The sequence below is a fragment of the Amblyomma maculatum genome, chromosome 4 (assembly GCF_055883805.1).
Source record: "Amblyomma maculatum isolate TAMU_Amacu chromosome 4, ASM5588380v1, whole genome shotgun sequence".
Taxonomy (NCBI): domain Eukaryota; kingdom Metazoa; phylum Arthropoda; class Arachnida; order Ixodida; family Ixodidae; genus Amblyomma; species Amblyomma maculatum.
In genome coordinates this window covers 194,840,995-194,857,499 of record NC_139347.1, presented here as the reverse complement: position 1 = coordinate 194,857,499, position 16,505 = coordinate 194,840,995, and the positions used below count along the sequence as shown (strand labels likewise).

The window sequence follows — 16,505 nt, the reverse complement described above, 5'->3', positions numbered from 1 at the left end:
GCGCCGTTTCATGTAGTACTGTACCATCGATGCGAAACAAAATAGGCCTATAGCGACGACAGAGCACTGTCGTCCGCCGCACCAGCTGGCGGCACTGCTTTGGTAAGGTCTCGCCATAAGGTGCTGTAAGCATTGTGATTTTGCCTACTCTGATGATACAGCTGAAGCGGGAGCTTTTTCGACGTTCTGCTCAACACAGGCTCAAACCCTGCCTCAGAGAGACGCGCCTGCGGTACGCTGTTGCTACGGCGTCGGACGTACACTCGGAGGCAGCATACAAGCGATGTCGGGCGCAATTTGAGATGTTGCTCTTGAAATGTCATTTAATGTGAAAAGTGAGTTGTTGAATCGGACTCAGGTCGTGAGTTTTCTCACTCGGGCGGCGACGCTGCCGACGCCGCCAGTTTTCCGCTGCATGTGGTTCGGCACAGCGACAGTGCGTCGGCGTTGCGCCGCGCCGCATGAAGTTCGCAGATAAAGTTCGCTCCATGTGGTTGGCCCTTTATTGTGTTGTCTCAGCAGAAATCACCAGCGTTTTCGCTTGCATGTCACACTCCGTTTCGGTCGTCTCATCCACAGCTCATTTCTTGGCAGCGTGCCAAGATGCTGCGCAGCGATAACGTCGCGGCGTGTTTATCTTTTGATAGCTCCTGCGGCGGCGGGGAGCGAACTTGGCAGACTACCCGTGATGGCTTGATTGCACAAGCCTGGTTCGATTTATCACGCTGCGCTTAGGGCGGGCGTAGTCCACTGCCACAAAATCATTGGAAAACGTGATATAGTAGCTGCAAATGCTGTTTAAAGCGAAAAATGCTAAAAGCCAGTGTCATATCGCAGCTGAGCGCATACTTTCGTTGATTCATACATACAAAAATAAAGGACTCCCGCAAAAAAAAAAAAAAAAAATGCCACTTCATAACGCCATATTTTACGCTACGCTACGCCGCGCACAGCACAACGATAAGAATAGACGACTCTCGCAAAAAAAAAAAAAAAAAAAGGAATAGATCTGTCGCTTTTTAACTTCCGCAGGCGCCATGTCACGTCAGCCGCCTCGCGCAGAGGGTTCGCAACACACGCTGGAGAAAGACAGGTCGTGGGAGAAAGCGTCTGACGTTCTGTCTGAAAACAGCCTGAGCCGGCCTGGCGCATGCGTAGCGCGTGCTACTGCGAACGAAGGCTGGGAAAAAGGAAGGAGAGAGATAGCTCCGCAAAAGAATGGGCACACCCTTGCGTTTCGATCTGTCGCGCTTTTCCTCTCTCGTTCCCACCGGTTCTCTCTGGTTCATTCACGCACATGGCTTGCAAACGTCACGTGCTGGCGCGCGGGAAACGATAACCGCAAATGCACGCGCCTTTATAGAATAGGCGCAGCGCTGCCCTAGCCGAACTGTCCCCTCTCATTACTTCTGCGCGTGGCTTGAAAACGTTACGCAGCAAATGGCCAAGGGTGATGCGATCATCTTTGAGAAAGGCATGCTTTCCAGTGCGTGGTGCGGAGTTCGATATATCGAATGACCGGTGAAATTGAGTTCGATATATGACGCGGCTTTCCTATACTTTTACATGGGATTTTCAAGGGAATATTCCGTGAGTTCGATATAACCAAAATTCGATATATCCGGGTTCGACTGTATTTGCTTAGTAAATGTACGCAAAATGGTTTCCAAATACTTTTGTTCTTTTCTGTGCACATTATATGCTAACATCCCATTTTCATTCGGTGAGAGTTCTTGCCTATGATCGTGTCCTTGCGCCATTGCATTGTTTAGCATAAACCAACTAGCCCTACAGCAAGTACTTCTACAATCATAATTCTCATGCTTTGTATGTTGCTGCTAGCTTTTGTGTTGATGGGGCAAGAAGATTGGCTGCTTACTTGCAAAAAATTCAGTGAAGCAGAATTGAACACCGGCAATCGTGCATTATGAAGGGAAAGAACTGCAATACCTTGTATGGTTCATTGATGGGGAATTGAAGATACTTCGTCGTGGCAGAAATTTTATTGTACATATCTGGGTTGGGCCATAATGTCATGATGGCCCTATTTCAGAAAGACATTATCTTCTCCGAAATTTTCGTGTTTCTTTGTCAGGGAAATCGTTAGTGTAGATGGTGCTCAAATGGGCTCGAAAGTGAGAGGGCAGTGCAGTGAAATCTCATTGCTGTGAACACCACATTAACGAATTTTTCAAATGAACAAATTTTTAAAATTCCCAGTAGATTTTCTATATTTTCAATGTAAAACTATTTCAGAATTACGAATTTAAAAATAATCAATATTTCAGAATAACGTACGTATCGTATTCGATAATCTAGGAACATTAGTATTATGAATTCGGCTAAAATTAACAGCACCGCAGCTCGCAACTCACGCGTGAAACAGAAACCGTCATTTCTGTGTGTATGGTCCATGGGCTGTAGCTATCATCAGCACATCTAGTGCCAGCTCTTAGCACTCCCATAAAGCTGTGGTTTATTATGCAGTAGCCAGCAGGCCTAGCCGCCAGCCTTTTTTTTTCTCGTGTTGTGTGTCGTTCGCCAGTCGGTCATTGGCGCCATTTGCGCATTTGGGACGTTTCTTCTTTTTTTTTTTTGCGGATAATCTTATTGCGAAGTTTATCCGAGATGTGATGATGACTGCAGCCAGTGAAGTGCCAAGAAGATAGGAACGCAGCTTTCACTTCAAGAAATCGACCCAGGAAAAAAATGAATCTGCCTCTGCAGACAGCTAGCATTGCCCCATCAACTGCTGCGATCATTCTGAAAGACCGAGACAAGATTTTCAAACTTCAGAGAGCAGAAGATGAAGTGATATCAAACTTTGACCTTTTTTTGCACAGACAAAGTTTGTACTTTCATCACTTAGTGCAATCACGCACCTGATGAGGTTATGTGCAAAGTGGAAGGTGTATGTACTGTAGTGGTGTAATGTAGTGAGTGTTAGTTTGCTGCATGCAGCAAAAGAAATATTTCTTCTAAAAAATCAGCTTTGGAGTTAATGCAACAGTTTCATTTGAGGCTTTACTTTTCTACAAATGTGCCTACTGCCAAGGTACGTCATTTTCATACCTGGGCTTGACCACTGGCTTATAATCGCAGATTTTTCATTACAATGATATTTCTAAATAATGAACAATTTTTTGCGGTCCCGTGGGATTCGTTATATCGAGATTTGACTGTACCTGCATTTTTACAGTGTGATGTAGAATTATTCAGATGTTGATGCAGTATCACAAGCGTGGGCCATAGCCACTTCATATAGTACCTGCTTTCCATTCAGCTTTTGATTGCTGCGGTGTAGAGAGACTGCATGCCAGGAGCATGGATTTTGTAACCCTCCTCCACTGAAAGCATTGCTTTGAGGTATTACTACACGAGGCTGCTTATGTTACTGTCTTAAATAAAAGTTTAGGAGCTATTTCGAACAGCAACCAGCCAACACATCATTGACTGTCTCCCCCACTGCCTTCAGGTTTCCGGGGCTCCTCCATGCGGTTGGGCGTACCCCAGGGCAGTGGGGGGCCTCCCAATGTGGTGGGGCCAGGAGGCAACCCCCTCATTGGGGGTGGACCTGTCCCCCAGCAGGGCCTTCCCTCAACGGGGCCCGCACCTCCGCCACCCAGCACTCTGGCGGCCCAGCTGAGTCAAATGCCCCAGGGGGGCCAGTTTCCCCCGGGTCCTCCTCAGCAGCAACAACAGCCACAACAGCAGCAGCAACAACAGCAGCAGCAGCAGCAGCAGCAGCCGCCACCCAAGGGCCCTGCTCCTCAGCAACAGGGTCCACCCATCATGGGGGGTGCTGGCCAGCCTCCTCAGGGGGTGCAGCCCCAGCCTCAGCAGGCACCTCAGCAGTCGCCGGGGGTGAGTGGCTAAGCATGGGTCGGTTCCTTTGTTGGCTAACTGACTGTATGTACGGACTGTCGCAATGCTAAACGCAAACTGTACTATGCTTCAATCGGTAAAATTGCTCACTCATTCAGGCTGAAATTTGGCACACAGATAGCATACAACCGTCTATTACTTTTAGTACTAGTGTAGGGGTTGTATACTTGTCTAATTAGATCAGAATTTATTCAAAATCAGTGTCGTCTGCAGCATTGGTGACCTTAAAGAAGGCTTCCTGTGGATTGCCAGTGCTGCAGGCAATGCAGATTTTTTAACGAATTCTGATTGAATCAAGCAAGGATGTCATCTAAATTGGCATTAAAAATGATAGACGGTTGTATGCTGTGTGCGTGCTGAATTTTAGCTCGAATAATAAAGCATTTAAGATTCAATACTCGTTACAGAAAGATTGACAGGGGCTTAAATGATAAGTCATGGTTAAGTGACACTGCCTGCTTTGCTTCTTTATGAATGTTTCAAGTGAGCCTGATGGCAGCCAGGTTTATGCTTCACAGGCACCAACATTGTAGTGACTAATGCAGCTGCTTGTAGATTAACTTGGGGGATTCAGCAAATGAATGTCCTACATGATGGCCCCCTGTGAACCATTAAACAGTGAAGCTGAGCATTCAGTCTGCGGCATACTCCTCGTCCGAAATTGTATATCCTGCTGCTTGTGCATGTAAAAGCATTCATGCACTCTCCTTATGCCACTTTCTTTCAAGTGTGATGGCATTGGCCACATGTCATCTCAGACTGTGAGTCTTGTACCGAAAACGGAGGTATTGCGAAGCTGCCAGGAGGTTATCTGAGCGTTACTCATTGGTCATGGCTCGATTTCTTTGTACCTGTACACCCTATACTAGGCTTGTTAAAAATGTGTTCATACGTTACAAAATTCCGGGGGTGCCTACTTATTATTATGCTATTATACAATGACAGTGTGTTATTGCTAGGCCTTCTCATTGCTTTTCATTGCTTCTTTTAATTTTGCTGAGTCAGTTCTGTTGGTCATTTGCATTTTTGCTGATTCATTTGTAGTCATTTTTGTTCACCTCTGGCCTCCCCCCTCCACAAGCGGATAGGAGGATTTCTTATTGCACCTGCCACAAGTGGTGTGACACTGTGCCAGATGCCAGCTTTCCTCTGCAATAAGGCTTCTTATGCGAACATATTAAACTTTACACCCTTAACCTGCATCCCAGTCAGGGCTAATCTCTGATTTTCCGTGGCGATGCATGCTGTGCTGGCCTGTGGATGTCGCCAGTTAACCAGCTGGTGAAGTGGACAGACAGTATACTGAGTACATTTATCTTTTCGGAGGAATATCCTTGGGAGAAGAAAGATATCTTTGAGATGAGAGAGGTATCTTTGGGACGAGGAGGGATATCTTTGGGATGAAGAGGGAGCCCTGACGTTTCACCCGTGCCTCCGCCGGTTGTGTGCACAGGCGGCTGGTGGTGGAGGCCTCAAGGAGCGGCGCACGGTGTGGCAAGGTCAGGTGGAGTACCAGGACAAGATGCCAGGCAACCCGCGCAATGTCTACACCCTCCAGTGCACTGTCTCCACCAGTATCATCAACGGCGAGCCTGAAGTGTGCGTAAAACCTCATTAATTCAACCCCTGCTTATTTGGAAAATTCCTACTAATCAACCTACTGCCATTAAATGGCCATGTAAGTCAACGGTGTAGGAAGTTCGTTTATTCGGTCGGGCACCTCATGGTTGCATGGGTCAGTTTTACCATGCTCCCGAAGTGGTGCTGTGTCAAGATATGGCCAGCTCGACAAACAATTGTGGAAATATTAATTGTCAGGCTTGAACAGCATATTACATTGTTTCCCACGCTGCTCTGACGTGAACGCAACAGCAGGCATGTTGACAATCAACAGGCTAATAAAGTCTCCTGCCGCACAGTTTCGTTGTAGGTCGCAGCGACTACGTCTATCAGCTGCACTGATCATCTTGCCATCCAAGCCTACGGGTGTGTGCCATTTAGAAGAATAATTTTCTTGTTTTTTTGAAGACATCATGCCACCGTTGCTTTGGGAGGTTAAATCTCATAAACCAAGCCAAACCAGCACTATGCCACCATGGTGCCAGTGAACGCTCTCCTCACTTCGGTCTACTCTTCCAGCATGCCAAAACTATGTTACAGAACCTTGGTGATACGAATCTCACGGGGCCGTGAAAAAATTTGTATCATCCGAACATTCGCATAGTTCACTACAATGTCATCAAAACGAAAGAAAATAAGTATACAGAAGTATGGGAAAGGCAGTTGCACATCTTTGTTTACGTCCGAGAAGGTTTATTGCAGTAGTTCGGTCACAGCTTGGCACTCACGGCACACACAGCGTGACAGGCGATCACGGCGTTGGCGACGTGCGGGCCGTGTGCCTCCGCGGACTTCTTGCAGTGCATACAGCACGATGAGATGGCAACATGCTGGCCGCGCAGCGCCGCAGATTGCTCGCAATGTGTACTGCGCGACTAGCCGCCATGAAGTCTACAATGTGCTGCCCACGCGTGGCCGCCTCGTGCAGTTCCGACTACTACTCATGGCCGCGTGCCGCTGCAAACTTTTTGCGGCATAGGATATGATCGCGATGCCAGTGATGTGCGGTCCGCCCACCTCCACATAATTCTTGCGGCACGCACAGCACGACAGAAGATGGCAACATGCGGGCCACATGGCGCCGCAAACTGAACGCGATCGCAGAGCCAATACAGTAGAATCTCGATGATACGAATTCCAAGGGAGCACACAAAATATTCGTATCATCCCGAATTCGTATGATCCAAAACAAGTCAACTTCCACATGGGAATGAATTGAAAATGAACCAAACTTTATTATGGCGAACTACTTGCGGCCGAAAAAGTCCGTAATGCTTGTCTGCACTTTTTTGCTGTTGATGTCGCGGACAAGCTCCGCCTGAAAGGCATAATTGTTGCTCACGCTGCCGGCACTTACGGTGCTGCGCAGAACGTCCAAAGCGTGAAGAGTATCTGCTGTTGACAGCGGCTGATCACACTCGTCGTCAGCGCCACCATCGCTGTCAGGTTCACTTTCGCAATCATTCACTTCATTGACCAAGTCTTCAATAGACCTCAGCCCACAAGTCGCGACGTTGTTGTCCGTGGTAACGAAGTCCCGAGCCGAAGCTTCAGTTTCCAGACAGCGCTGGCAGCGTGTTCAGCCACTCATCTACAGCTGACTGGTCCACTTTCTTGCCTTCACCTGAGACGACCCTGTAGACAAGTCCGTGCCGCTCCTTAAACCGATGCAGCCATCCCCCAGACGCTTGGAAATTTTCAATTCCAAGCGAAAGTGCGATGGTGTCGGCTTTTTCACGTAGCACCTTGCCGTCCACGTTGACGCCGGCCGCTGTCACTTCGCGGAACCAAGTCAGCAGAACCTCTTCCAGCTTGACATGGGTTGCTGTTTTAGCCTGCTTCACGTTCGCACCGAAGTGCTGCACATTCTTCAAGATGACATCTCGCTGCCCAACAATGGTGCAGAGCGTCGACGGTGCCAACCCTAGCTCTTATGCTGTCAACATGCTTCTTAGGGTTTTCGTCGACCCTCTTCAGCACTTCAAGCTTTTCCTTAAAAGAAAGGGCTTTACGCTTCTGCGACATTTTGGCAGCAGCGAACGCTTGCGTCTTTCTAACGTTTGGGCAGCTCACGTCACAGCGAACGGCAGAAAGAAGCGGCGAACGGAGAACCGGAGAACTACTGCAGCGGCAGCCAGCGTCACAGGCCTCCTGGGAACAGCCGGCGAGACAAAATTTCAATAGACCAATGAGCTGCCAGCGAATGAGTGACGTATACGACTGGGCACGTGCCTCGCCTTGGCCGTCCTTGTCTAGTGCTCGTCGGTTTGCTATGAAAGGGAGGTAGGGGTAGGGTGGCTAGTGGGGTGAGGGGAGTTGGGGAGGAGAGGCAGCAGGCGCGGTGGGTACCCTCTCCCCCTGTGAGCTCTTGCGCTGAGCTGCTCGGTGGCTTTGTGCGTTTATACAACGTTCGTTCATATCATTCGCGGCGGGAAAGGGGGGGGGAGTGGAGAGGATGTTAACCTCTTGAGGCCAGCCGTGCCGGCCCGCTCGCATGCGCGACTAGTTTGCACGTTCGTATCAACCGCGGCGGGTTCAGAAACTTTTCGTATCACCCTGAATCTTAACGTATTCTATACAATGTAGTTCGTTCAAAGCATTCTTAAAATTCGTAACATCCCGAAATTCGTACCAGCCATAATCGTATCATCGAGATTCTACTGTAATGTGCAGTCCGTGTGCGTCCGCCGCATTCGCCACCACCAACCGCTGCGGTTGCAGCATCTGCGGTTTGTGGGCCACGTGCCGCTGAAAGCTTTTCGCGGCGTGATCCTGACACCCACAACATCGGCAAGGTGCGAACCACGCGTCACTGCTAACTGCTTGTGATGCGCACATACAGCGCGGCTGGCGGACACGGAGTAAACAATGTACGTAAGTGCGTAGTGCTCAAGGTTGCAGTCAGTTTTCCTGTTCATGTCATCCTTAGTGGTGCGGTTGAGTGTTCGGAACATCCGAAATTGTACACATTTTACACATGCACTCCAGCCGGAGAATTTCGCAAATTCGTGTCATCTGAATTCGTATCACCGAGATTGTACTGTATCTACTCCGTGCATGTCACATGCCGTTTGTGCGGTGGAGCCTCTTCATGTGAGGTGGCGAAAAAAGCGCCAGCTTTACCGCATTGTTCACTGAAGGAAGCCCTGGAGACCTTTGCCATTGGGAGCAATTCTTCCAGCACTGGTGATAGTAGGCTTAAAATACAGTAATACATAGAACCACAAAAAAAAAAAAAAAAAAAAAGAAATGTCTTTGGCACAGGATTTTGGTCTTGAAAGTAGATGACCCTTGCCCATGTTCTCATTAAATAAATTTACTTTTACTCAACCAGTTCCCGGCAGTGTTGGAAGAGGTCATTCGATAATTCAGCATTCAGATACAGTAAAAGCTCGTTAATTCGAACTTCACGGGACCGGGAAATAAGTTAGAATTATCCGATGTTCGAATTATTGAATGGCTTCGAAAAAACTGACAAGAACCATTTGTATTACAGTAAATGTACTGTATTTAGTCGCATAACGAACTCACTCGCATAATGAACCCACCCAGCCCCGATTTGTGCCTACGAATCTGAAAAAAAAAAAAAAGTGTCGTTAGCGCGTTCTTTTGTTGCGCGCCGTCACGGTCCACAGCACATTTCTTGGCAGTGCGCCAAGATGCTGCACAGCGATAACGGCGTGTTTACCTTTTGACTTTAGCTCCAGCAGGGGGGGGAAGCGAACTTGGCAGTGCCAGCGCTTGTCCGGTTGTGCAAGCCTCCTTTTCAGTACGTTTGCTTTATCATGCTATGAGCGACTGGGGCGGGCACTGTCTACTGCCACTCCACTCATCGGAACACGCATAGCAAGTGGCTTTTGAAGCGAACGGCGCTAAAAGCCACCATCACAATCGTGGCTGACTCGCGTGCTTCCGTTGACAACTGATGGGTGAAAGGATGGATTGCTACCGCAAAAAAAGAAAAAAAAAAAAAGGAAGTTTAACTCATAGTGCCCGTCCGAGATCATAGCCTCTCATGGGCGTTGGCTGGGGCCACGCCGACAGTACTTATCCCTATTTCCAAGTTAACAGGGTTGGAATTAATGAGTGTTTAGTTGCGAGCTACGGAGGCTGCGCAGAAGAGAGAGCTGGTAGCCGCCGCCGCGGCCATGGACTGACCTTGCCGCGGCCGCCTTCCCCTCCCTCCAATGCCGCCAGCCGCCGCACCGGTCATGGCGCCATTTAAGTGTTACCCACTCTTCCATGGTTTTACCTGGTTCCATCATCTGTCCCAGTTTTGGACGTGCGCAGCCTCTAATTATGCCTTCCGATCGCTTAGGCGTTTCTTTATTTATTATTTTTTTTTTTTTTGCCGCGTGATGTGCGCCAAGCCACTCAGACGCTGCGGCGTGCAATTCGAATTATGCGCAGCTGAACCGACTCGGGTTCAGCTTTAACAGGCTTTTTTATACACATATCTCTATGGAGCTTGGCCGGACCAAGTAGTCTAGTTCGAATTATCCCAAAATTTGAATTATCGAGGTTCGAATTAACGAGCTTTCACTGTAATTTGGACTTTTTGCCCCTAAATGGCAGCAGTAGCACCATCAGCTGTTGTCTGCAGGGGACAGGCATCTTCCTGTCAGAGGCCGCTGCTTCACCAATTCATAGTGAATTTGAGATCAGGCATTCTTGCATAGCACCCACACCCTCGAATTGACCAGGCTTGTTTAGGCCACCACTTTATTTATCTGGTCAAATTGACATTAGAAACTGTGGAATACAGAAATTTGTGGAGTTATTATGGATTTTAAATTAACCGAGTTCAGTTTATTGAGGTTTCACCATGCATGGTAATTGAGTCTGTTCAAAACAAACCATATTCGAACCATCTTGGTCAACTGGCAACATTCCTGAGTTTGTGCAAAAGGAGGAACTTGATTCTTTTTGCACAAGGAATGTGTGAGTGTCATCTGGCAACAAGACTTTTTGGTTTTGTTTGGCTTGATTTGTGGGGTTTAACATTCCAAAGCAACTCAGGCTATGAGAGGTGACATAGTGGAGGGCTTCTTTAACGTGCACTCACATTGCATAGCACACGGGCGCCTTGCTTTTCGCCTCCATTGAAAAGTAACCGCCGCGGCCGGGATTCGATCTCGCATCCTTGCGCACAGTAGTCGAGCACCCTAACCACTGCACCACCACGGCGGGGTGAACAAGCCTTGTGGAGAAATCAAGCCTTGTGGAGAAACTGACTTACAGATTTCCAGAAATGTTTTTTCTCATGTAGACAGATGCAGCACAATTATTTTTTTTTTTGTTGGCTGAGAATAGTAGTGAACAGCCACCCCTCGTAATTATACCATATTTACTCGGTCCTAAGTTCCTCCTTTTTTCACGATCGCGAAGCCCAAAGTGAGGGGTGTTTTAAATTTGAAAAATCTAAAACACCCCTCCGCCCACCCCCTCTCCTGTTTTCGCATCAATGTCTTGGCAAGACAGGCGCAAGAAATAATTTATTTGGCAAACAAACTTGGCAAACATCCTTCGCAAATGTGATTGCGGTGTGCTTGAAATTCAAGCTGTGACAGTCCTTTTCAAACTCATTCTGACTTCTTTTATGGATGCCCAACAACTCATACTAAACAAAGATCCGCCAAATGGCCGCTAATTGCAGGTCCATGTGACAGCACGGTGATAGAGTAATTGCGGTAGCTTTTGACCACCTTTTGCTGTCCTGCGCTGCTAACTGCCGTGTAGGGTCACAATGCACCAATAAAAGAAGTGCCCTGGGCACAGCACCACCTCGGGTTTCCAGCAGCTCCGGCTTGACTAAGGGGGCAAGCACTCTTCCTTGCAAAAATATGGGGGGCTTAGAGTCACATGCAAACATTTTTCCAAAATTTTTTTGCGCAGTTAGAAAGAGGGGGAGGGGGGGGGGGGGGTGCTTAGAATTGTGAAAATATGGTAATTGAATCGATATTATGGATCATCAGATGATATTTTATTCTATGCCCCCAAAAGCAGTCGTCACAATGCAAATGCATTTATGTAAGGTTTTGGCAAGTGGGATTGTGCTTTCTTTTGTGTGTCTGGTCATTTCCTTCCTGACATCTGCTTCATGTTCAAAATGAGCCCGTATAAGTTATCCAAAGCTTGGCCTGTCATTGCCCCCTCCCCCCACCTTTGAATGGGAGAGAGAGAGGAAACTTTTATTAAATATTTTATAATTAGCAGGAGTTAAATGGACCTTAGCCAAAGGCTCTACTGGTGGCAGCTGACTTGTGGACCAGTTGGAGATCCAAGCTTTCTGGTCCAGATTGTCGCTGGTCAGGGCCGCCTAACACTGGTCATGTGTCGAGTGTGGCACTATTAATGGGGGAGAAAAATGGCTGCACTACAGTCTCTGAATGGTGTTGCTGCAGGTGTGCTGACAAGTGGCCCCCGAAGCTGACTCTGCAACTGATGCCCCGCTCTATGCTGATGAACGTGGTGCTGGCTGTGAAGAACGCGTCACGCTGCGTGGTGCTCCAGTTCGAGCCCAGTGAGGGGCTGCTCAAGCTGTCGCGCTTCATGGGGTCGGCCTGGCTGGGGCTGGTGCATTTTGCCAGCCCGCCGGCAGACATCAAGCTCATGCTGGTGGTGTACATGGCGGAGAAGAACCTGTACATGGGCATGGTGGCCAATGACCAGGAGAGCCTCTTCAACGCCGTCAAGCAGGTCATCGACACCCACCGCAAGCAGCAGCAGAATAAGACCAAGCTGGTGAGTGCGCTGCATCCTCCTCTGTCCACCGCTGGAATGGGGGGGGGGGGCAAAAGCCCACGTCCTGGCTTGCACATAAACACGGCTGCTGCATTCATCATGTTTTTGAGGCTTGGCTGAACAGGCGCGGGCTACTGTCAGGGCAGCACCACTTTGCCACGTGCTTTTCTTTTGTGACTTGAAGTCGTCTGTTTTTGAGTTTACTGCAGAAGTAGCCGCTTCAGCAGGGCATGATGCATAAAAGCAACCGTGACTAGCAGTGTGCCTTTTGTTTTTTTGTTTTTTTGTTTTGCATGTAGATTCAATTGTTGTCTTTTGATGCGACATGAATTCTGGACGCAGTAAAGATTTTTTCTGTGTCGTGTCCATATGGTTGTATCACTTGCAAGTGGGCCAAGAAATGGCACCAGGAGGCAGCTTTAGATGGGAGACTTTGAATAGAGTACCAAATACTGAGCTAGTATATTTTGCAATCTGATGATCGAGATGTCAAGAGCAAATGTGTGGAAAGCAACTACTTAGAAAAGCAATGTAGCTTCAGCACTGCAGGGGATCAGCAAAAATGCGCTAGCAGGAGTGGCTGCGCTGCCTGCCAGAATTGTGAGTTAAATTTTGTCCCCAAATTTGTCCTCATTCACTTACACCACTTATTCACGTACACCACGAATGGTGTACAGAAATTTAGACAACGCTGTCACTATTCGGGGTTTATTTAATGTTTAGGTATTTTATACCCCTGTCACCACAAGGCCATCCTGAAGGTCTTCAGAGCGGTAGTTTTTCGACTGTAAGGCCAAATGAGCGTGTCTACATGGGCGCAACTCCAGCAGCCAGTCAAGTCGGTAGCCTATCAAATCAATGTCGCAGTGCAGAACTCTGTTGAGTGAGACTTTGAAAGCCTTCGATCGGGCCTCTTGGGCATGGTGCACTTGGAGTGTGCTCTGGGAAACAGAGTTGGAGCAGTATAATTGTTGATAATTAAAGGCCCACTGTCCACCCTCCTGTCAAAAATATTTTCTTCCCCAGTGACTGTGAGACTTCGCCCCCAGAACGCAAGGCTACAAAATGTTTTCGAAAAGAGTAACTAATAACGCAGTTACAGCCACCGCAATCCCCCCGATTTTGTCGTGTTTCTCTCCTCCCGTTCCCTCGCAAACGTTTTTCACTCTCCTGCCCGGTTGTCCAGCCTCCGCAAGACAAATTCCCTTTCCTCCTCCGCGTTTGGGGAGAGGTGGAGCGTGGCACTCCGCGTGTGCGGGAAAAAGAAAAAAAAAACTGGCTAGGGAGCAAGCGGTAGACACCCATCCTTCACCCTCAGACAGTGAGACGGACCAGTGGACGTCGTTTTCGACAAAGATGTCATAATTGCGGCTCGGCGGGCCAGCGCAGGTGACGGGGAAGCTGGCTTCCTGAAGGAGAACATGAGAGAGCTTTGATTTGTATTTGCGTTGCGTTGCGGCGCGCGTGTCACTGTAGCATTTTGCACAGACTATCTCCGGTATCTGATCAAAACACTGGGCTCCTTTGCTTAAAAGGTCCTTCCCTGGACAGTGGCCCTTTAAGAATGGTTAATAGAGTAGGTTCTTGGTGATACCAGTCTCATGGGGTTGTGGAAATAATTTGTGCCATCTGAAAATTTATGTCATCAAAACGAACAGGAATCAGTGTGCAGAAGCACTCAAAAAGCGTTCACGCAAGTCTGTGTACGGCAGAGGAGACTTGTTTATGGATGCATGGCCGCAGCTCGCCGTACATTGTGGCACGTATATTGCGATGGTGGTCATTTACGGGCCATGCACCACTGTGAACTGCCCGCGGTGCATAGAGTGCGACTGGCGATTGCAAAGTCAGTGATATGCAGGCAGCACATAGCACTCAAGGCTGTCGTCACAGTTTGTGCGTTTGCATGACTAGTAATCACATGGGAGACTGTTTGGAACGTCCGCAATCGTGCGATGCACTCTGGCCGAAAAATTTCACTAATTCTTGTCATCCTGAAATTCGTATCAACTGGCTTCGCATCACTGATATTCTGCTGTATAGCTGTAACGAATAAACAATTTAATCTTTCCAAATTGGGCATGTGGGATGGGTAATTACGGGCTTTCGTAATTATTGTGGTTAACGGAGGTGCCGCAGGAGCTTCATGTCAGATAATGAAACCTCTTGATGGCAATAGAGTCTGCTGTGTAATCCATGGCACAGCTCCTTCAAGTTTGATCATGGTTGGCAATTTCGGCGGCCCCAGGCCCATGGAAAGTGCCCATGTCACGGGGATATTCTGTCACTAGCTTGTAGTAGATAAGAGTGTAGCATTCCATAATTTGTTATCATCATCAGTCTTTATGCTGCCTCCTGGAACTCAATTATGCACAGTCACCACAAGTATTTCTTCACCTTACCTATCCGCTCAAGTTTATTTGACTTCACCAGAACATCGTAAACTTGAACGCTAGATCAGTACACTCTGTTTAGTCAAGGAAGAGAAAAAAAGATTTCCCACTGTTTAGTTCTGCATATATGCCCCTTTCATCTGAGTTTACTCATAGGTGAAAATGTGCCCGTGGGCATGTCATGCGTTTTTACGCTTTTAAAAGAGACCCGCTGCAGTAGGTAAGGGTTAGGGTGGTCAACTGCTGTACCCAAGGATGCGGGATAGAATCCTGGCTGCGGCGGCGCCTTTTCGACGGAGGCAAAAAGCAAGGCACCCGTGTGCTGTGCGATGTCGGTGCATGTTGAAGAACCCTAGGTGGTCAGAATTTCCAGAGCCCTCCACTATGGTGTCTCCCATAGCCTGAGTCACTTTGGGATGTTAAACCTCATAAGCCAAATCAACCACTTTCAACTGAAGCCAAGCTTCTTAACAAACTAAACATGTATATTTTAAAGATTGCGAACAAAGCCACTAAATTCTACCACGTGTCTTGGTCGCTAAAGTGGCATGGCAAACAACTCAAGAAACTTTTGCTTACTGACAGGGAGCTTACTTGCAGTGCTTGGCTATTTGGTAGCAAGCATCACTGATAAGCATTAAGTGATTTTTAGACAAGTGTCATCATCATGGCCGGAACTGACACCACTGGTTGCTTGAGCACTGCTGCTGTTCTGAATATACTACATGTCGGGCCTGTCGGTGTCAAGGGGAAAGATGTATGCATTGCAGAGCACAGTAGCGATGATGGCTGTAGGATTCTGTGAAATCCCTCATCTTGAGGTGCTTGTCACAGAGTAGTTATTTTTGTAATGCTTTATTTATTTAGTTATTTATTTATATACTCCAAAGGCCCGGGGCTGGGAATTACATAGGGGGGGATGTTTCAAACAAAGCAACAGCCAATTACAAATAGAACACGTAGACCTGGCAGAGCTCAGTTAACATTTGGGCTTAAAAGCAAAATAAAGAACTTGGTAAACTGAAAAAAGGACAAAGCAAGCTTGGTTACAGTTCAGCATAGCACAATGAATAACAGAACGTAAAAGTGGAAAGGTGCAGGAAAAAGTATAAAGGCATCAACAACACGTACAGTAGTTAAGCACTCTATGACGCATTTTCTGCGCTTGAAAATGTTAGTAAGGCTGTTTGAAAAGATGATAGCTCGGTATGGCTGACAATGCTGGATGGCAAAGCATTCCATTCATTTATTGCCAATACGAGCGGTGACTTCTGATATTTTATAGTGCTAACGAAAATCAGGGCCCACAGTACAAGAAAGGTATCTCAGAATAACAGCTTGAGGGGCGATAATAAACTCAAATCGTTCCATCAACTCAGGAGGATTCCTCAATAAAAGAATTTTCTTTCCTGCGTAAAGACAGCGAGGCTTCTCTTCACTAGCACGTGCCATCTTTTTTCTGAATCCAAAACGCCTCTAAAATTTCGCGGGCAATCTTGTCCCGACTATTCCCAAAATCCTAAGCCTACTAAACAATGGCTCACACTTGCACTTTTGACTATGAAGGGGTAAATTTGACCCCTTCCAATTCTCTATGGACTTCTCATGTTCCCTTGTTCTATCATTAATACGCCTTCCAGTCTGGCCTATATATACTTCTCTGCACGTCAGTGGAATCTCATAAACCACACCCACCTCGCAGCCTATGAAACTTCTTACATGCTACATGCCTGTTATCACATTGTGCTTTCTTACTCCTCCCTATTCTTGCACATAAACCACCCAGTTTTTTTGGCGCAGAAAACACAACCGGAACCTCATACGTGCCTACCACCTTCTTCAGGCTATGCACCACAGCCACAG

The 16,505-nt window shown here is 47.6% G+C and overlaps 1 protein-coding gene across 11 annotated transcripts in view; it reads left to right on the top strand.

Moving 5' to 3' along the window:
* Positions 1-16,505, top strand: part of LOC146193939 (mediator of RNA polymerase II transcription subunit 25-like) — a 95,327-nt gene that overhangs the window by 39,312 nt on the left and 39,510 nt on the right. For all 11 annotated transcript variants that reach the window (XM_084602889.1, XM_084602890.1, XM_084602892.1 and 8 more), the window contains exons 12-14: positions 3,476-3,864; positions 5,339-5,484; positions 11,910-12,249. In XM_084602889.1, coding sequence (XP_084459015.1) covers positions 3,476-3,864; positions 5,339-5,484; positions 11,910-12,249 — 875 coding nt within the window. The remainder of the gene's footprint in view (positions 1-3,475; positions 3,865-5,338; positions 5,485-11,909; positions 12,250-16,505) is intronic.